Source organism: Hippoglossus hippoglossus, chromosome 23 (genome assembly GCF_009819705.1).
Source record: "Hippoglossus hippoglossus isolate fHipHip1 chromosome 23, fHipHip1.pri, whole genome shotgun sequence".
In the NCBI taxonomy this organism is placed as follows: Eukaryota; Metazoa; Chordata; class Actinopteri; order Pleuronectiformes; family Pleuronectidae; genus Hippoglossus; species Hippoglossus hippoglossus.
Genome location: NC_047173.1, coordinates 13,995,716 through 14,018,320, shown reverse-complemented (window position 1 = coordinate 14,018,320; position 22,605 = coordinate 13,995,716). Strand labels below are relative to the sequence as shown.

Genomic DNA, 22,605 nt, shown 5'->3' with positions numbered 1-22,605 from the left:
TGCAGGACAAAACACCACTCACATGATTTTAGCCAATTTATTGAGGAGAAATTGTTGAGGTACACTGTGTGGTTGCAGGTGGGAACAGTGGGAGAGGAGTTTGGAAAAAAACAACAACCACACTGAACGACGACGAAACATTCTCGTGGCTTGAACTTTGACAAAACGGGTACCTCAAAATATTAATAATAACAATATTCCACTTTATTCCAAATGAACTGATCTCAACATGCCAATGAAAATCCAATTCTTCTTTCTGATACGTATAACATACAGTTTAGGCTGTTTTTTTGACTTAGCACCAGCTGGATGAAATAACCTTTTGTAAAGTATAGGCACATTTAATTGCTCAGTGGAATCTGGCAGTTTGATATTTTTTGATTTAAAAGAAGAATTAGAAGAAGAAGAATTAGAAGAAGCACCATACTTCCTCTCATCCACACAGAGAAAAAAAAAAAGTGAAAACCCGTCCAACAAATTCAGAGTGAAAACGATGTGTGATACGAAGTGTGATGAGGTAATGATGAGATGGCCTCTCGCTCTATCTGTCCAAATTAACCTGAGGTACACAAACATTACAAAGAAGCAGCAAGAATATGATAAAATATTTAAAAAAAAAAAAAAAAAGATACAAATTAAACAATAAAAAGAATAAAACATGCTAATCAAAAATAGATCGGCAAAACACAAGTACAAGTTCTTCCAGTCCCGCACCAAACTGTGTTACGTTCCCTCCGGTACACGAACAAAAACAGAAAAGCAAAAGGAGACGTATACAAAAAATTCATAATATAGCAGCACACAAGTGAATCACAATAAGGCATCTTTGTGTAAGACTAGAAAAGAAAAAGCTTCATAGCAGCAAGAGAATCATGTGTATAGTCCGTTTTTTGTCACTTTGGAATTATGTTTTACAAATTATACACAAAACATTTAAAAGCACGAACATTTTGTTCTGTTTAAAGCATGTTTTTTTTTTTTTTTTAAAGGAAAAAAAACATTTGGCTTTAGCACAACAGAACATGCATGAACACAATAAAGAAACTTAAATGTCTGTTCTAATATATAATGAGGATTTCTGCTCTTCAGGGGAAACTGGTTATATACAAAACTTTCCGACTATGTAAACCCCTTCCTACCCACGTCTAAAATGGAGAGAAGTCACAAAAATGGCAGTTTTAACATTTCAGTTCGGAGAGCAGTTTTACATACAAAGAACAAAACAATAAGAATAGTTTGGACACAGAATGTGTTGAACTCCTTAAAAGACTATTGGAAGGTTTTGGCTATGAATGAACAAAATTTCAAGTAAATAGACGCACTGGATAAAAAAAAATAAAAAAAATCTAAGTCTACATGTGACTTGGCTTTACGTAGTTTCTATACTATTATACAATAACTGATTATCCTACGTCTACTCACCTGTCGAGGAATAGCTTTCAAGACAACGTGCGTTACCCCATGGGAATCCAGCCCAGAAAAAAAGAAAATCAAATAACTTAAAAGAAAAAACTAAAAATTGAAAACAAAACTAAAAATTACCCTACTAACCCACTGAACTCTCCTCAACCACCATCCCCTTACCAATCTTAAGGAGTGTGTTTTTAAAAGTGCATCAATATTGTTATAAGTCGCCCACTCTCCATAAAGTTAAATGGTAAAATGGATAACAGGAGAAACTGCGGCACGTCCAAACTGATCCGGGCCGACATCACCAGGGATTCTGTTCCTCCTCCTGTGTGTCACTCAAGTATCAGAAACATCATATAGCTTAAGTTAATTTCCCCGCTCTTTCATGACTTCTGGCGTTTCTTCCCCCCCCCCCCTCGACTTTCCACGTGCTCGTCATCGTTCCCCTAAAAAAACCTCACAACAAACCTCTCGATCTTCACTCGTTTCCTCTCAAAACCTGTCAAAACTTTCCAAATCTCAACACCAACCTGGCTAATGCTAAAACCACATTTTAACTACAGACTAAAAACTTCTATCTGCTCTCGAACACCAACGTCTGAACGATTAAATGTAGCCTCGCTGAATTCAACATGTACAGGTACTCCTGTTAATATACTGTGCTCCTCTGTGACTTTGGCAGTGAAATCAAGACTTTAACTGATCCCGTCTTCTCTTCTAACTCTTAACCTTTCGGACATTAGCCACTGCCGCCATCCCATCCCTCCCCCCCTCCCTCCCTAACGTCCTTCCTCTGTGAGCGGGCCCAGCCCACTCCTGGCCAGCACTTTTCAGCATAAATAAAGAGCAGTGCTACAGGTGCACCCAGTATGAGAGACGGAGCAGAGCGGCCACCCGTGGTGATGCTCCTCCGCATCTACTTCCTTTAAATGCCATGTACTGTATTTTATCAGCATTGCAATCATGCGAGGAAAACCCCAGTAAAACTGTGAATTGATAACTGTTTGCTAAAGATGATAAAAGAGTAACATAACTAAATGCTTGCTAAATATATACATTATTTATTATATCTTTTTTTTTTTGCTAGGTTGTATCAAAAGAAATATGTATATTTCATATAATTATGCTATATATATTTTTTTCAAGTATGAAAATATATTCAGATTTCCGTTCGGGGGAAATCTAAGGCACTATCAAGTTTTCAAGAATTAACCTTTTTTTTGTTGTTAAATAGCTTGTTTGATTAAATGTGGCCCGTACAGCGAGGTGAGAAAACACCCAGCCGGGTTTGAATGGGGCAAAAAAAGGGGCGAAATTCCTTAATTTCTAATAGTTCATAGATTGTCACACCATCACTCGTGCAGTGACTAGATACTGGCAGCTCACGCTCCCTCCCCCCCCCCACCTGTCTCGCTCACTCCGGCTAGTTCATTGGTGTGACGGGCACGAGTGGTGTGTGTGAGGCGGTCGAACAACGGCAGTTCACAAGTTGACGTCGCGTACATCTGTGGGGGTGCTGGACTGGTCCTGCTGCTCCCTGGCTTTGCTGCCTGCTGGGACCCCGTTCTCCTGCCGGTGCTGCTGGCCCTGCTGCAGGCTGGTGGCCAGCACACGCTCGATTTGCTCCTGGCACGCCCTCAAACAGTCCTGGAACAAAAAGGGGTCAGACGTCGTTACACATGCACACGTCACCAGCACCTCGGCTTGTGTGTAAGTGCTTATAAGACATTCCAGTAACCGAACAGCCCTGGAAGCACAACATTTTGTTTTGCATCTTTTGAACTGTCCCCACCACACATGCATGCAATCATTTGTGTCCCAAACAAAAAAACGCAGCTTTAAGTCTGACTTTTCATTTTGTTAACTACCTCCATCGAGAAAGGTTGTTTGTTTTAAGCAAGATTACACAAAAAACTAAACGGATTTCGACCAAACTTAGTGTAACATATGTTGTTTCTCTAATTATACACCCAAATACTGCAGACAAATGTAATCACTTTAATACAATCTGCCTCTAAAAGGCTTTTATCCAAACTCTTTGTGACTTTTCCTACAGATACCCATAGATTCGAAGTTCAAAGAAAAACGTGCATGAAATATGTGAAAGTCCCATATTAGCACTGTCAGCTGGTTTTCTCAGCTGGTCTCTACATTATACACTAATTTAATTATATCACAATAAATTAAACAGTCCGTACATATATGGAGAGACCGACTCTTGACTTTTTACACCTGCACGCTGACACTCGCGTGCAAAAATCTAACTAACAAGTCGTTTAAGTGCTTTGGTCACATGCATGGCATACCAGCAGGGAATTATGGTTTTTGCAGTAGGTGGTCCTGTCTGCATCATGACCAGAACAATGGGTACCAGTACACGGCGATGCCAACAGCACCGAGCAGCGAGCTACAGGGTGGGCACAGGAGTGCACGTCTGATGTATGAGTGAAGGGGCACGATAAGGAATGGAGGGTCCTAAAAGAGCTCTGTGGTCTATGAGGGAGAAGATAAGCGGAGCTGAGGCTCTGGATTCCCTCTCTACCTCCCCCCCTCCCCTCAGGGTTTACAGCGCGGTCAGTCCCATGTGGGGGCCTAGAGGAAATGGCTTTGACCTACTGCACCCTGACCCTGTGAGTTTTGGTGTAAAACAGAATATAGGACAGTGGGGCCGGATGTTTTTGGACAACTTGTCTTGTGAAAGGGGGGGGGGGGGGTCGTCTCCCCGTCTCCCCTCTGCAGGTCTTGTGTTGGAGATGTGGGAGGTCTGCCTCGCTGAGCCGGCTGCAGGATTCTTAAAGAATGCACCAAGGCTCGCAAAGAGGCCAGCATTCCTTTGAAATGTACGGATAATTGGAACCCGATGGGCTGCAGTCGGGGTGCCTGTTGTGACGGCTGGGTTGCGGGGCACTCGTCACCACGGCAACGCAACCACAAGCCAAGAGGCAACCGTGTTGTTAGTCTGGCACAGTCACTGCGGCCTATTAGGATTTCGGGGCCTATGAAGTGATCCACTGGTGTCACAAGATACCGTGACACAGAAATCTCACACTGGGATAAATATGGTTCATGTAATGTTTATTTTTATCAAATGTGATTGTAATTCTATTTATGTCTAATGTACAAAACCTGTAAACTGTACAAACTCCATTCAAATTTTGAAATGCGTATTTTATAACACACTGGTCTATTGTGCATAATTTAATTATAATGGTATGTGTAATTTATGACTTACACAATGTATTAAAGTCTATGGAGTCCCATTTACAGCAATTATATTTATAATAGAGCCCCTGTATCCAGTTCAAACTCCACTCTAATGTATAGTCTATGAATTGATCAAGGATTTAATTAAGTATTAAAAGTTTATGGAGACCCATTCACTCCCATTGAGTAAATAACACAGCCCCTTTACAATATAAAGTACAAGTGCAATTCAGTTGTTAGAATAGTCAGTATAACACACTGTAATCAATGAAAATGTCCGTCCACAGGGATGAGGACAGCTCGGTCAACGTTTTGTGTCTTCATCCTCACTTACTGGAAAAGAGCCACTCCTTTGCTTCATTACGAACATATTCCTCCACCAGGAGGGGCACACAGCTAAAGTGGAAGCCATGTGAAGAAATTGCATGTGTCCTACCACAAAAATGTGGGCTCTGAGTTTTAAGAAGACATTCCCTCTGCCGCTGCTCTTTATAGCAGCAGTCTGGCTCCCCAGCCAAGAGCCAGAAACTTGCTCTGCCTCTCTCTCTCCATGAAAAGTAAATAGCTTCAATCTGCCACTACTGAAGTCATCACTGTTGTTTACTAAAGGGCCTTTGATGCTGCAGTCATGAGATATTGCAATGATTATTATTAACAATGAATTGCTGCATTGATGTATAAATCTCCGTCACTGTGGTACTCACCACCTCTGTGTTGGTGATCTTGGCCAGCAGGTCTGTCAGGTTGTCTCGACTCAGCCTCTGGTCAGAGTGGTCGAACTGGAGACCACATACAGCAGCTCCCATGCTGCCTGTGGCGATCATGGAAGGGGGATTCATCGCGAGGCGGTCATCTGGTGAAGAAAGAGCATTCATGTGCAATTAGTAAAGCAGCAGCTTTAGGCCACAGTGACGCACGGAAATTGCATTTGTAACTTTGATACGAAGCGCTGCAAAACTTGACACAGCCCACAGGAAGTGTGAGAGATGCACGCGAGGTGCAAACATCTGATTCATCCTCAGCTCCGCAGCTGAACCTGACTTTCCCACAGTCTGGATTTCAACAGACCGGGCTGCCACTGGAACCTGTGTGGTTTTCTCCATAGAAACTACAGCCTTGATTAGAAAAGCAGAGTAGGAAGCCTCCTACTCGCTGAGAAATGAGTTCCAGGAACGACTCCCTCCAGCACATATCGAAGTCAAGAAAGACTTGAACGACAACAGGCCTGGATGGAGGAGGCAGAGTGCAAGTCAGGAACAAAGCTGGGGGGCGACTTTGAACAGTTCATGATCTCTGCCCTCACCTCGAGCTTCAATTTTATGGGAAACCTTGGGGTTGAATTCCCCAAGTGTCTTAACTTCAAACAATTACATCTCTTCGATTCAAGTTTACGAAAAAAATCCAGATCCATGACAATGACAATGAATTTGAAATCAAATCAAATGGAATCATTTGATTCCATAAAATGCATCAATTTTGGTACTTTTTTATAAACTGTCCATTGTGAGAATGTTAGTGCACAGTGCTACATTGCTGGAACTTGCCCAACACAAAAAGGCTTTAAAACTTTTAACTAATCTCGTATTTACTCCTCAACTGAGAAGAGAAGCAGCATCCTCTTCAGTAGCTGACCAATGTGAGTAGGTCTTAGGCTACATCCACACTACTAAGTTTTGAAACGCATCGATGACGCTACGTTTATGCCTGGTGTACACACTACTCCTACGTTTACAAAGCTTTTACTTTGTTTTTGAGCGCCTTAAATTGAAAAGTTTGGAAACGCTGGTGGGCCCATTTTGTTTGAAAACGTTGCTGCTGTGTTGTCATAAGGACGTGACAAAACAGACGTTTGTAAACGATGATGCAAGTTCTTCTGAGAACAAGTCGACTACAATGGGTGAAGGCAAAAGTTGTTAAGGCTAACTGAGCTACCTCCTCTCAGACTTAGAGACAAGAGATACTTGTACTGTTAAATTGCTTTGTGAATCACTCTTTGAGCAAAAGTTAGAGCTGACATGTGCCTTATTTCTTGGGAGTTTCTCCTAACATGGCCAGTTAGAATCTACTTTTAATGGTGAGATGTTTAGTGAAAACCGCCCCTGGTGCTTTTTCAGCAGCCCTGATCAACGCTGATCTCGAAAAGGCAGGGAAACGGCAGACACAGCCTATCAGATGGTCGCAGCCCAGCGCCACCCATTCCTGGTGGCCTGTTCGCTTTGATTAAACCCTGGAGATCGGCCTGCTTCACTACGCCCCTCTTTCTCCTCCAGGGACCAGCTGTCCATAGGAGGAGCTCCTCCATCATAAGAATAACATCTCAACTCCATATAAAACTCCAAACATTTACATTACTGCAGAACCACAGCAGGCCTCCTTTTTTTTCCACTGTGGCTGCTTTGTGCTTGGATATAACTAGCTGCTTATGAATAGCAGAGGCGACCACTGAAACACACCCAAATATAAAAAAGAAAAATAAGTGTGACACTAAAACTTTGCTGAACAGGGAAAGAAACTCATTGAAGGAGCCTATGGTTCCAATAATTAGCTCTAGTAAACAAGTAATTATTGGCAGGATTTCTCTGCAATGGCATTTGTGGGGAATTTTATTGCACTTAAGTGACCTTCTTTGTTTTATTTCCTTCATTGAATTAGCTGACAGGAAGTGGCAGATGAAAGTCAGCCTTGTGACAGAGGAGCGCTGCATTGTGTGTGTATTAGGTGATCCTGCAGTCGTGTTTCCATCCAGGATATGAAAATATTAGAGGGATTCCTAGTATAGACAAAGGAATGCCATGAAAATTCACCTAGGAAGAGGCCTAAGGGGACATCTGAGTTTGAGCTCCTCCAGAGTTTATTCTGGACATGACGCCAGGATGGGAGGAGGAAGGAAGATCACTCGAGCATTGACTTTTTTAACCTGGAAGTGCCTCTGTCAACAAACAGGACTTAGGCTGCACCTGAGTCATCCAGCAAAGTACGTGTGCGTCTGCTGGAGCAAAAGTTAAAAGTATGATCAAATCACTACCATTACCACGTACGTAGCTAATCTAAACACAGCACTTATACGATTTTTCTCAGGCACTTAGTAGAGAAATATGGCGATGACCACTTTAAGCAGCTTTTTGCAGCTGCTGAGAAAAACCCCTACTACAGGCTGTGCAGGGAAGAGAAAGTGGATAAGGCAGGCCGAGAAGAAAGAGGTCACAGATGACTCACAATGGGAGAATGTTTGTGTGTGTGGGAATATTCTGGTGGATGTGGCAATAACAAGGCAGCAGAGCAAGCACGCACACAAGGCACATGAAATGATATGAAGCGGCATTACCTGTGGCACATAGGGCGATGAATGTCAGCGAGTGTTTGCGCACCATCGCCAGCTTGTCTTTGGGAAGGGGCAGCCTGCGTATGATGTGCTCTATAAAATCATTGGGAATGACTGAGGCCATGTTCCACTTCAACTTCCCCAGCACCACCAGTTCCCAGTCCTGAAAGAAACCAGAAAAATTTAAGATGAGTTCAACAAAAGCTTCGAGGCAAAAGCCCCCACAGTCTGAGGGGTTAAATGGCGTGATGCCATGCCTCCATTGACCATGAAAAGGATCACAGTCCATCTCTATTCCCAGAGGAAATGGCTCTGTAAGAGGAGCAACATTTCTTCGCTTTATCTCTCCTCACTGTATCTTATTATCTGCATGCCATTCTCATTCCTCGCATCCTTTGTGTTCATATCGCCGGCATGTGACAAGCTTTGCCCTGCTTAGAGGCCCTGCCAATGAGAAAGCTAGCGCCTTCCTTCCTGTCACAAGCCTCAAACAGCTACCATGAGTTTGCAGAGCACAGGCAGCAGCACAGAGCTGACTCTTCACTCAGTCTCTGCACCAGCAGGAAAGTGAACACATGAAATGAGTTAATCTCCTGCATGTTAATGACATGTTCTACTGTTTGCTTTTCAGTCATTTAAGTAAGTAGAGCATGTGTGAAACTTGTTGTGTAAAATGTGTAACTCTACACATCAGTCAAAAGCTGGAAGATTTTAAAAACGTATTGTAATGTTTTTTGGCGTCAGAATCAAGTATTAAGGGACAGACATTTGTGCAAAAAGTCAGAAAAGTGCAGGGACACATTCATTTGTCATCATCGTCGGAACTAATGACATTTACCCCAAACAGAAAGATATCCAGACGCCCCAGGATTGCCATAAATCTTGCTCGTAAAAAGAGATTTAGAGAAACTATAAAACTAAATCTTTCCAAACTTTCTATTTTTAAGCATTTATTAGAGCCATTATTCTATTTTAAACTTTCAAGTTTTTATAAGTCACGACATCAAATTTTTGTGCCGCTTTCGCTTGTACAATGACAATGAAAGCTTTCTATTCTTTTCTAAGTATCACTGTGTAGGGAATTTTTTAAATCATGTCACATACTCACAAATTTCCATTAAGAGCAGCAGTTTTTGGTGCTGCTGAACTGTATTGTAATAACAGGTGTATATTATTATGTCCACCTCATTCATATTAATACACCAGATGTTGACTGAACTATGACTGTCGACTACATGATGAATAAATGCTGATGATTTCAACTTCACACTTCCTGTGTCACCCACAAAGTAAATGTAGTAAACGACAAAACCCCGACAGCAGCAGGGGCAGCCCCCTCCAACGCTGATCTGTCATCTGAGATGTGAGCCATCATTTACATTTACGTTGGTTTCTAGCCCATAACCTGACAGATGCTTTGCATTTAACCCATTTAATCTAACCCCTGAGGAGATTATTGACTGTGACATGAGCGGGGCGGAGGTTTGTTGCCTGGACGCTTACTTCCTGGACAGCTGCCACACACCCACCCACCCACCCACCCACCCACACGCACAGGCACAGGCACACGCACGCCCTTAAACTTCTCTGCTGCACCAGTAGAGTGTTCATTACAAGGAAGAGCTGCAACATCTTTCACTGGCTCACGGTGCGTCCTCCGAACATCCTGTGAGGATATCCAGGAATCTGGAGTCTTACGACAATATGGAGCATCAGATGGGGTGCATGTCATTTCCCTCAACCGCTCCAGGCAACACAGGAAGATGTATAAAGAACATATGGAGCCATTGGCTAAAATAAGAAATGGGTCAAATGGTCAAGACCTCAATTCTTTAGTAGGACACCAACAGAAATGTGATGAAAAATGCAAATTCTGTTTTCTCTTGTCATCAAAACTTCAAAGATAAGTCAAAGAAAAGCATAAAGTCTGCACAATAATCTTAACAATAATTTGATTCAGTTCTACTTCTCTTAGCCTTGGCTATGAGAAAGTAGTTCTCAGAATCATTCAAAGTTTGAGCATAAAATAGCTAATTCAATTTGCCTATGTGGAGAATGTTTTGCTGACTTCATATCCTTGTGTTTTTGGCTGTAAAGTATTGTTGTGAATTCCATAAAGGGATACACTCTTATTAACCCTCATATGGATGCATGGTAGTACAATGAAAGTGCTTATTGGGAGTTTTTAAAGAATACATTCGTCTACATCTCTTGGGAAAACAGAGCACATCCATTATATTTAAAGATAAATCCAAATTCTATGCTACATAACTGGCACTAGATGGCAACACATCCCTCTCCAGTCCACATGGAGCCAAAGAAAGGATGTGGCTGTATTGTGCACAACTCCACTTATGGGGAAAATGGGATACTTCCTGTGAAACAAATTAAGCTATTAGCATTATAAAATCATCCCAAAATGTGATACTGCTTCTTTTTTTTTTTGTATGCCTCCCAAGAATGAACGAACAAGCACATGGATGGATGAATGGATGAATGGGTACATGGATGGATGAATGGGGGCTTTTGAAAGCGCAGTTCTTACCAGCAGCTCCCGGGGTGAGATGGAGTTGTCTGTGTACATGCAGAGTTTTTCTGCTGATAGCGGCCGGCTGTCTTTTAACTTGGAGGCCAGGAACATGCACACGGCTCCCAGGAGCTGCAAGTAGTTCTTTCTAGTCAGCATCACTGCTAAAAATCTGTCCAAATAATTAATGGCTAAAGGGAAGACGTCCTCGTTGCTCTTCTCCTCCTCACACACCTAGAAAGACACAGATATAAAAAGGTGGAAAGTGTTATATTATAGTACTTAAGAGGGAAAATTCTCAAACCAAACTAGATGGGATATGAGGATTGGTTTTGCTTACAGGATTGTGTTGTTTTTTACATGCTCATGTTTAAAATAGGTTAATAAAATTGTGACTTTAAACATATCGTATGTCATTAGCTGCAAAATCAGGTCGAAAACCAAATTAGCTCAATAGGAAGTCGTTCAGCAAAGAAGAAGAAGAGAAAAAAAAACTCGCCTCCTCTTCCTTGTTGGGGCTTGTCGCGTTTTTTTAGAAAATATTTTAAAATTAAACCAAACAACTTGGGGGTTTTCAAAATACGTGCAAAATGTCCCCAAGTTGTTTAAAAACACTTCCCGACAGTTATAAACAAGAAGCGGTAGCTAGCGTGAGGTGTTTTTTTAGCTTTTTTAAAAATGAAAGTGGTGTTGCACTCACGTCCTCACGTACCCCCCCACCCCCCTGCCCTGCCATGAGCCTGCATAAAAGTTTCAAACAATTAATAATAATTACACCATGGGGGGAAATGTCTATTTTCGATATTGTTAATTAGCCTAAACTCCCCCTGTGTGGTTTGAGCTAGCCGGCTAACAAAAAGCACCAGGTTATTCGCGGTTAACCGATGTAAATATCAAGCTAGGCTACTTCTCTGAAGCCGATTTGTCTTCGTGCAGGAATTTCCGTCTCTCCCACGCGTTTCGGTGAGTCATTGTCATTCAATTGTCAAATACATGACAAGTCTCCCTGACCTAAAATCACCCTGGGGTTTGAGAGCTAGCATTAAAACAAAAAAAAAAGACGTTCGTGCAAGAAGCTAAAAAGGAAAAGAAAAGAGAAAGTTAGCTTAAAAAAAAAAAAAGCATCCACAGCTCGAAATGCCCCCCACAAACCTCGTGCATCCACCCCGCAACCATTCGTCTCATGTAGGGTTGAATATCCGTCTGCACCCGCTGGAAGTACGAGCACTGCGGCAAGAACCTGTCCTCAACGGTTAATAAACTCTGCAGCACTCGGTCATCGTACAGGATGTTTGGGTCCGGCTGGGCTCGCACGGTTATGTCCGACTCCAGGCAAAACAGCTCCATGACTCGGGCCCCTTCTTCCCCCTCCTCCGCTTCTGCTCTCTCTCCCTCGGTCTCCTTTGTTTTTAATGGCTAAAAATTGTGAGGAGGAATTCAAACTGGTGTCAGACGGTTGTCGAGAGCGGAGGAGGAGAGGAGGAGGAGGAGGAGGAGGAGGAGAAGTGCCCAGGACGAAGCATGAAGCGGAGATGACTGGGTTCGCTCCAGTCCTGCTGCCTCCTGGTTCACTTCTTCCTCTGCGGCTGCTCGGAGGTCCGACCGGCCCCGCGGAGCAGCGACACATCCGGCGAGACCTTCACAATAAGAGCCTCTGTGGGAGGCAGGCAAGGAGAGGCAATGTTGTTTAGAAAACACAGTTCACACACAGAAGTATATTCAATATGCTATATGTATATATGTATATTAGTTGCTGTACAGACACATTAAAAATGATAATAATAAACTTTATTTTTATAGCACCTTTCATACAGATGTATTTATATATGGTGCTGTAAAGACACATTAAAAACAACATAGAGACTAGATTAAAATGATAATAAGCTTTATTTGTATTCAAGGTGCAGGACAGAGACATTCAAAACCACAGAGACAATATTACAATGATAATAAACTTTATTTGTTTAGCACCTTTCATACACAGATGTTTATTCAAGGCGCTGGACAGGGTCATAAAAAACAATACAGAGACTAAATGACAATGATAACAATAAACTTTATTTGTATAGCATCTTTCATACAAGAAATGCAGCTCAAAGTGCTTTACATACGATCTAGACGGAAATTAAAACATGTTGAAATTATTTTAAGAAACATGAGAACATGTTAAAAGGACATTTAAAAGAAAAGGAAATTATATAATTAAAACTTAAACATTTTATTTAAAAAATGTATAAAACCTGAAAAGAAAGAAACAGTTTTTTTTTGTCTTTTTAGGCTGCTCTGTTCAAAGTCCATTGCATTCCATTACTCAGTATGCACTTTATATTTCCTCTTAAATGGCTGAAAATATGTTGTATATTAACTTCCCTGAAGGCAGCATTAGAATAATTATCAGCAAGATTGATGCTTTATAGAAAACTGGAACGATGCCATATAGCTGCACTCGTCCACAAATCATAGACTATTTACATTTTTTTAGGCAGTTTATGGTACAAATCAGCACCGTTGCACTGTCTGCAATTAGACCTTCATATCTCCAAGCCCCAACCCAGCTGGCCTGACACATGTGAAGACAGTGCTATAAAATGTAGACCGAAGACCTGACAGAAACTCATATTCTCCCTTAAAAGGCTAGCAGGTGGGGGGATAAGTGTGTATAAAGATTATTAAAAGCATGCATGCCCAGAATTGGTAAAATGCTAGCAGACATACAGTTCTTCAGCCGTTCCTTATCTGCTGTTAGCTACAGGGTGGCCTCTGCATCAGCGTTTTATTACTCAGTTTAAGCTAATAGCATCATGATCTTTTAAGTTTAATTGAACATGCAACGTAAATTATAAAGGAATACATTGTTTCTTGAGAGGTTTTCAGACATGACCTGCGGGTAAAAGCCAGACAATTGGCTACGAAGTTTGACATCTTCAATGGTGTCTTCTATGCATGTGGCTCCGCTTTTCACAGAGAGATATGTGTTGTCAGTTGTGTGTTAGAAGCCTCATCAACCTCCCCACTCACTCGCGGTGAATCCTGCTGGGGACCCCCTGCTGTGTTCACACATCGGATTCTCCTGGATTAGTTTACACTAGGAGGCCAGGCGGAGAAATTTCACACATGTTTTGTCCAAATGAGCTAACATTAGGATGCTAACACACAGGACTCTGATAGTTAAAATAGCTAGCTTAACATATCTTGTTAGCATACTGGTATTTAGCATTTAGCACAAAGCACCACAGGGCCAGAGTCTCACCAAATTACAAGTGTGACTGTGGACTCTTGGTACACAACTGCAGCTTTTGTAGATGTTGTAGGTTTTGGTAATATAGGATAGCATTGCTCAAAGTGAGTACACAGACTTTGGACTTTTAAAAACATGGGGGCTGGTTGTTGCACACATCCTTATGGCTAAGGGTGTGGACAGCATTTCGAACCACCAGTAGGGGAAAACGTTTCCGTAAAGGAAGCCCTTTGGCATGGAGGCAGGTATGAGGATATGGACATGCAAATCAGCAGAGAGTGCTTTCGAAATGTGTTTATTATTTTGTCCTTCTAAGACAGGATCTAATCTGTAAAAAGGTGGGGGTTATAGAAGAGGAGGAAGTTATGAAGTTGTCAACTCCCTATCACGTTTGATCTATGAAGGTCGTTTCATTCCCTTGTTGGCTCCCTGTGCCAATTTTTTACAAAAAAATGCGTCTAAATTTGCCGCCTCCAATCACATGCAGGAATATTAAGAGTCGAGCTGAATGGCAGGGGTTGAACTGCTTCTCACTGGAACGACTTCACAAACGTCCTCCTTTCACAGCCGCCACCAGAGAGCTGAATGAGATATGAAGTTTCAGTGAGAAAAATCGAGGAGTACTGTGGAGCTATTATGAGAGAAGACTGTGAAATGAGAGTGGGAACTGTCTGAGGGAATGTCAAGGTTAGCAAGATTAGTTCTACTTCAAAGTGGGGGGTGGGTGTATGTATGAGAGGATTCATCTTAGAATTGAGATTTCGTGTCAGCGGGGTTATCCCTTTGTCTGTGCATGGAGAGGATGACAAATCCCTGGGTCGATGTTTTTGTCAAAAGGGGGTCTCTCCACAAGAGGCCAAAGAAGCCTACCATACCAGACATTCAAAGCACTGACACTTGAGGGAAACAGAGGTGTTAGACAGATAAAGCACCCTTACCCTGTTGCTGCTGTTTGTGCATGTGTCCTATGATAACACATGTCAGCCGCTATCACACACTCCGGGCTGCACAGAGGTAATACAGAGCGGCCCAAGCCCTGGGAAAACGTGGAGGAGCGTGAAATCACCTTGATCCAAAGATTCCTGCTGCATACCAGTCCACTGAACCCACCAGAGCACAGGGGCCCGGAGATGGGCAGACTGCCACAGATCAAGAGAAAGAGACAAAGAAAGAGAAAGAGAAAGAAAGAGAAGAGGTGGAGGGTGATAGTCAAGATCTTTAATCCTAGTGATCGGTTTAAAGCTTAACATCATCTCATGCATTTCCTGTGCGAGATCAAGTGAGTCGCTCCATGAGGGAGGCCTCTTGGATATAAACACTGGATTTGCTTTTACATGGCAGTTTCAGGGCTAAGCTTGATTACAGGTTGCCCATGTGCTCTGAGTCAAGCTGGCTGTTTGGGTTTACTGACAGTAGAGAAAAGGATGCTATGGCTGGAATGCTGTGGTGTGAACAGTGGTGAACACTCCTCCCAGCGCTGAGTGATAGCTGGTGTAGCTCAGCCAGTACAGTAGATAAAGTGGCTTCTGTCTGTCACATGGTTGCAGACTATGTGCCTTCCCGACAAGTGTGTTCACCCCACTGGAAGTGGGCCAAACATCCGTTTTCGAACATAAAAAGTAGGTGACATAAATGTTCATGGGTAGCTGTGTGTTCTTGCTCTTTCACATGCTATTCTGGTCATGCTATCAGCGAGTGGAGTGCGCCTCTATCGCGAGCATCACACATCAAAGCTGTCCTGTCACTGCCACTCACTGCAGAGGGGCTGAGGGGAGAAGTGGCGTTCAGCAAGTAATGTGCAGGATTGGAGAAACAACTGTTTGCAGCAGTGCTCCGTACAACTATTGCTGTGGTTTCCTTTACCCGGCATCTCCTAATTATATTTGTTTGAATGTGTAAATTCCACTTCCTCAGGTCTCCATCAATCCTTAAGATGTAATGGGGAGCCCTGTGGTACAACCAGTTAATTTGCACTCAACTACGCAGAGAGATTAGAAAACAAAAGGAGCGTCGTCAAATCAGCACAGGAAAAAAAAAAAGAGGGTGTTCCCCTCACAGTGTCCGAGGAATGTTTTGGCTAAAGTGAAAGCCATCATTCAAACTGAAATGCCAACGTTGAGGAGACAATGACGGGACAGACGGCAACATCCGGGCCTGATCTTTAGTTGTCTTGCTCTTGAACACAAGAGGGTTTCTTTTCTACAGTTTGGGCCTTGGTCACTGTTGAATTCCCCCCCCCCCTCTTCCATTTAGTCTGTATACAAGTCTGACGTCCGGCAGCTTGCATCCCTCACTCCTACCAGAGTCTCTGAGAACATTGCCCTATTCTCCACCATGCACTCAGGAGTAATAACAGACAAGAGGAGGGGAGAGGAAGAGGGTTCATTTTAAACAAAAGGAGTTCTATGAGGTGACAGGAACAAGGGGTTTAGGTTTGTTCTGCAAAATGCTCAACGCTGCTTTAAAGGAACAGTTTAACATTTCAGGACATATCCTTATTCTCTGTCCTGCAAGAGTTAGGTGAGAACATACCACGTATATCCCTCTTGTTCAATCCGTACAAAAAACAAAATGTAAAAATGCCAATCTGCTGTTTTAACATGGGGCTATATGTCAGGCTGTTACTTGGCATCTGAGTTCCCATGTACATTCCCCCCTGTAATACTATATAATTTGATATTTTCACTCTCACAAATGAGATGTAATGTGTTAATTTGGGAGGTTTAAAGGAGCTTATAGGGAGAATTTGTGACAGAGGCAGGGTACCTGTTTCCTCTTGTTTCCAGTCTTTATGTTAAACTAAGCTACCTTGCTGCAGGCTGTATACAGACAGATACAAGAGTGCTGTTGATCTTATCATCTAATTCACAGCCAGGACGTTTCCCAAAGCAAATATCCCAAATTTAAGTTATTTGTATTAGCATCTATAGATCCTACCCTATTCTTGGAGAACACTCATCTTTCTGTGTGGGGGCTGGGAAGGGACACTCAACACAAAGGAAAAGCCTGGATTCAGTCATAACCGGCGAACGACATAGGTTGGATTTTAAGTGAGTGAGATCACATCCTCTCAATTTCACAGAGAACAAACTTCATGTCTAGAAGGAATCATTTATATCTGGATATCTGGAAAAGATGGGATTTGCATCTGTCCAAAAGAGAGCATGCATGTAAAGTAATGTCCATGTTCACGGTATGAGAGGACGGCATGCGTCTGCAAAAGAGAGTGATGTTGTTCATGGTTGCATGCAGCTAGATTTCAGACTGTTCAGACTATAACTCTGCAGTGGGGGTCCCCTTGTTCTGTTCCAGCAGTCGACTCTGAAGTCCCCCCACTTTCCCTGTTCATTTGCCTCACAACACAGATGTCTCAGGGCGGCAATGAGGACGAGGGGGGTGACTGGGCCACGGCCAAGAGGCAGCGGCTGCCTGTCACAAGTGAACAAGTGTGTGTGGTCAGAGATTAGGGAGGGAAGGACACAAACAAAAATTCCTGCGGAGGAGCTCCTGTGGCAGCTGTGGCTTTCTGAGTGCGAAGGATGCTTGACAACTGGAGACGCCCGATTGGCCTGCAAAAGATGAGTGGGTGTGTCCTGGCAGTGGCCCGGCTTCCTCTGTATGATCTTAAATGAGAAGAGTGACAATTCATCAGGGACAGGATGTCCAATAGGAAGACAGATCCCAGGGGCAGATGGAGGGCCTTGCAGCTGGCCAATCAATGACCTTGGATCAAACAAAAGTTAGTCGCCTTTCTCTGTCCTTTACCTCAAACACATTCTGTGCCCATTGAAAAATGAGGCATTAATCAGCAGCAGACGGCTGAGCAGTTTCCAGTAAGTCATTTTGCGCCAGTTTATTTTAAACCAATGGGTCCCACTGTTCCACAAATAACATCGCTTTCTTCATCCATTCACTTCCCTTCAGCTCTGCAACATTTCCACTCCTGCACACTTACATTTCCCTCCTGAGAGAGAGGAGGAAATGGGGGGCCTCGCAATGTGAACGAAAGCTCTTTGAAAGTGGCTCTAGTGAGGCGATATGCTACTTATAAACGGCAAGCAGGGAGGGTTTCAGGGTTGGACTTCTGGGGCCTGGACTGTCTGGGAGCTGCCTGGTGTTTTCCTGTGTGTGGTGCATTCTAACCCTGGGCCCCCTCGACTAGGGCTGCAGCATAAAGAGGCCTCTGTAAGGCTGAGTCAGCTCCAGCCCTAATTCATCTCATTGGTCTCATTGCTTGATTAAATTCAGCAGGGGAACTCAGAAGGCCCCTATTTCCCCTCTAAACGCAGCATGCATTCAAACAGAAGGATGGAAATCAACCTGTTATCAGTATGAGAGCTGGAGCCGGCCACAACAATGGTCCTGGTGTACTGCAGAGAGAGAAACAGGCCTCGAACCACAGCCAGACCAAACACATCGATGCACACTGATAAGAATTAGTCCAACAGATCTGAGTGGGAGTGACAAATATTGTTTCTATGAGGTAACTATTGCCAATGACTTGAGATTGAAAATATAAGCACTGCTAGCCTTGCAATCGAGCATAGAAGACAATGTAGGAGAGTGTGAATGCAGGAAACCTATATCGCCAGATATGGTCCCCACGACAACTTCACGAAAGAAATAGTTCCGTCCGTCTCTGGCCTGCATTGAGCTGGCAACTTCAGTTGGTGATGCAAACACACACATACTTGGCGACATCCAATGTTTCTCTTGTATATGGAGTAATTTGACATTCCAGAGAGCCCAAGAATAAAAGAATAACACAAACAGGTGCATACCAGGCTTATCTGCAGGAAATACCATGATATGAGCTGGCATGGTGATGGCGTGGTCAGGGGTGGATGACAACATAATTCTCCTCCCATCCCCTGAGATCCAGCCAGGCTTTAATCCTGAGGAAGTCCAGTGGACGTTCAGCGGAGCAAAGGGTACAACTTTCCATGTGGCGCCCAAGACCATTAGCTTGAATCTGTATCCGCTGCAGCCAGGAGACAGTTAGCCTAGCTTAGCATAACGACTGGAAAAAGGGAGAGACAGCCGGCTGGATCAGAGGCAAAAATATCCCTACAAGCATTACTAAATCTCACTAATTCACATGTTATACCTTGTTTGTTTAATTTGTGCAAAAATCAGTTTCAAGACATAATATTATATTGAATGGGAGTACTTAGACATGGTCTGGTATACAACCCCCCAATACACCACAAAAGAGTTATAACATGTAAATAATGAGCTTCAAATATGCTGGTAGGGGATTTTGACGTAACCAGGTTAGCTGCTTCCCTGTATTCAGTTTCACTGCTAACTGACTGCAGGCCCTAGCTTAACACAGTATATAAAGACAAGGTTCCAATATTCTTGTCTAGCTCTCAGACAGAGAGGGTTTAAGCCTTCTCTCCTCCAAAATGTCAAAACGATGCCTGTAATGAATGGAATTTTTTTTTCTGCTTTTACATGTCATTGTAAAACAGTTTGGTCAGCATTTTCCCATGCCTTCCTCCTTTACACATCACTCAGGGTGCAGCTCTCTTCAGCTCAAAGAGCTCAAAATCCAGTTTAACAGGCTGAGCTTTAGTTTAGACACAGAAACAGAGCAAAACGTACTTCCTCCCCAGACAAAACCAGTTGAAATCAAAACCTGGAGATTAGTCTTAATCAAATAACAAGCTTGCAGAACCAGATAGGGCTTTGTTACCAAACTAAGAGCCCCCTAAGGTATGAGAGGTGGCTCGGACCCGTCATGATACAACATGCTACACCCCTCCACCACACACACACACACTCAGTATTTTTCACACACAATATGACATTTGAACCTAATAAACATTCCCACAAGGACTGCCTTCTTTAGCAGGATATCAGCCCTGTTAATAATAGTTATCGCCCAGGAGAAAACTTCTTCCTCTCTGCCTAGAGTCATCGAAGATCAAATCATCAATTCTTCCCACCGAAAGTCTGGGAGGAACTGGGCTTATTCTGATAGCTGTTCAAATGTCAGCCGTGGGCCAACCCACGCTGGGAAAGACGGAGGTTTACAGTGCTGCTGCAGCCTGAAGCTGCGATGGTCCGGCTGATCCTAGGTCACTGCTTCCCAGGACCGAGGCCCTGTCCCTGGGGAGCCCTGCTGAAGTTCCAGCTATGTCACTCTGGCTCCTCAGCACTCGCACAAGAACAACACAATGCTTTGTAATGGCCTACATACTGTGTGCAAACAGAAACATGCAAGCATCAGACCTTTAAGATACCAGCTTGTGCAAGTTATCTTCATGCAACACAGCCACTACATGGTCTGGTCAGAACTCTCGGTTGGTCCAGACTGAATAATCTCATCTGGATGAATTTTGAATACAATTTAAAACATACATTAATTGTCTGTAGTGGATGACTTAACTTACCCTCTGACCTTTCCTCTGCTGGCACCAACATCACCAAGCACCAAGCTCTCTTGAAATCTACCTGATGAATTGGTACAAATTTGGTATAGACATCCATACTCTGATTTATGACCGATGAATCTAACACACTATGGTGAAAAAGTGTTACAATACAATACAATATACCTGCTAAACATCCGCATGTTAGCATTGTCACTATGAGCATGCTGGCTCAAACCACTGCCTCACAGAGCATAACCGTGGACCACATCCTCTTTTAAAGGAGTTGATATCATGCACGATCCCCTCTCATCAGTGTCATCATAAAACTGGTGATGATTCCATTCTCATGGAACTCGAGGGAGGTTCGGCTACTTCCCTAACAATGTAGGATGTCTTTGTTTCCGACCTTTATGTAATCACTGATAACAGGAAGTAGTGAGGCATATGTTATGGTTTGAGCCACGGCCAGAGCTCAAACCCTTCGTCAGGATTCCCACCGTCACTGAGGAAATGAAAGCACAGGGAAGCTGTCTTTATGGTCAGCCCATGAAGACATAAATACTCACTGAGCAAGACTTTCAATGGGACTGCAGAAAAACTGATGACTGGGCAAAGAACGAATTGCACAAGATGAAACAAGCCTCATAGAATGGTCACGGAAAGCTGCTCAAAGTTGATGAGACACAATGCAGCGCTGGATTTATTCTGTTGACCTGGTAAAAAAGCAAACATTCTTTAGGAATGTGTGAAATGTGCTGCGTGGGAGGAGAAGTTTGACACATGTGGCTGTTTGCTAGACATGAAAAGCTGCCAGGGCCTTCAAGGTGCGGCTCCTCTCTCCACCCTTTGCAGTCACGGCTGTCAAACTGATATGAGTTCTCAGATGCGAAGAGGACTGTATATATGTTTGCATTCTGTATGGTTTCCTGAAATCAATCTATTGGCGAATGCAAATACAGTGATGTTTGATGCTAATCCCAGGTCACAACGTAGAATCACGCCCTGCTGTGTTTGTGCTGCCCCTGCAAACAAAACACAACTACATATTATGTCGAAACTGAGTTTATACCAGAATCTGATCCAAGAAATGTGACATTTTGGGGAAAAGAAGACTCGAGATTGTGCAAACATAATATGAAATGTTTTTTTTGTTGATATTCTGTAAAGTCTGTGACATTTAATAAAAAAACACAAAGCAAAAATCTACGTTTTACAACTTATATATCTCTGGCACTGTTTGGTTAAGAGTACATAAGTACCTACATGTGCTTTATACCTGTGCTACAGTGAGCGGTACGAACACATGAGTTACAGATCAGAAGTTACCAGTCTGGTCCAAGTGCAAACTGCGCTGCGAGAGGAAGAATGAGGCAATCATATTTGAGAGACAAGCGCAATATGAGGTTAACAGCTGAGGGTTGCGACTGCAGACTATTGCGGTTCAGCAGAGAGGAACAACAAAGGTATCAATGGCCAACAACAGCTGGGTCTGCTTCCTCCAGAGCTGCGTTTGACGGATGGGGAACATGATATAGACTTTTCCACTGTGCAGCCTACATGACATTTGATATTTCGGTGGACATGTCCAGTCCGGCGTAATCGTCTCTAACATGACACACAGAAACGTCAAAATGTAAAAAAAAAAATGCATAGGACATGTGTCATTCTCGTCCGTGTTGTGAAACGGCGCTCTTTCTCATCTGGCAGATAAGAAACACAAATATATGACATTCAACTGGCCCTAGAGAATGTGCACAAGAGGGAGAAAGTGATAACACATTCCCACAATCATTTCCTCCCTCCGGCGCAGACCCTGCCTCGAAAGCTATAGCTCACCAGCTGAGAGACAGAGAGGATGTGCTGGGGAATGTGTATTCAGCAGCAACGAATAATGAAAGATGGGCTACGTGTGAACACACTATTTAGCTTTGACCGGCTCCCAGCGGAGTTTAAAGACAATAAGCCTTTCATCCACAGTTGTCTACGATTCGGTGTGAAAAGGTAAAGTCATCATTATCAAAGTAAATTGTCTCACACCCACAGAACCAGAGCTTCTAGACCAGACGCAGTATAAATAAAACATACATTTGTGTCCCTCGTTCTGTCAAATCTAATCAATCAAATGATTTCAGTCATTTTATTGATACCTCCTTATCAAACTAGATGAGGGAGGTGTCCTTTATGGCCACCTACTCTTAAGTGAGTCTTTGCACTTCAAAGGATTTTATCGCAATTTATCTCAAAAGCTTTCGGTTTTATTTTAATAAAGAGGTAAACAAGATAAGGGGAACACATGGAGAAAGTATCAGGGTCCTTGATGTAAATCTGCCACAGACTGCCTCCCACGCAAAAAGTACACATGCACCAGTGTAACCACACAGCAGATCAAACTGAAATTACATCAGTTATTTTGACATTTTAGGAGGACAGGAAGCATCAGATACAACTTTAATGCAATGAAATGACATAATATTACATAATTTTATCTTAACATAAAAAAAAAGGCATAATCATGCCATATTTT

The 22,605-nt window shown here is 42.9% G+C and overlaps 1 protein-coding gene across 1 annotated transcript; it reads right to left on the bottom strand.

Annotated features, from left to right (window-relative positions):
* Window positions 1–23: 23 nt before the first annotated feature.
* Window positions 24–12,058, bottom strand: LOC117757192 (G1/S-specific cyclin-D2-like). The gene is made up of 5 exons (XM_034578076.1): window positions 11,616–12,058; window positions 10,482–10,697; window positions 7,940–8,099; window positions 5,319–5,467; window positions 24–3,057 (listed from the first exon to the last, which is right to left on the bottom strand). The coding sequence occupies exons 1-5, from the start codon at window positions 11,808–11,810 to the stop codon at window positions 2,893–2,895; spliced, it is 885 nt and encodes a 294-aa protein (XP_034433967.1). The 5' UTR covers window positions 11,811–12,058; the 3' UTR covers window positions 24–2,892.
* Between the last annotated feature and the right edge of the window lie 10,547 nt (window positions 12,059–22,605).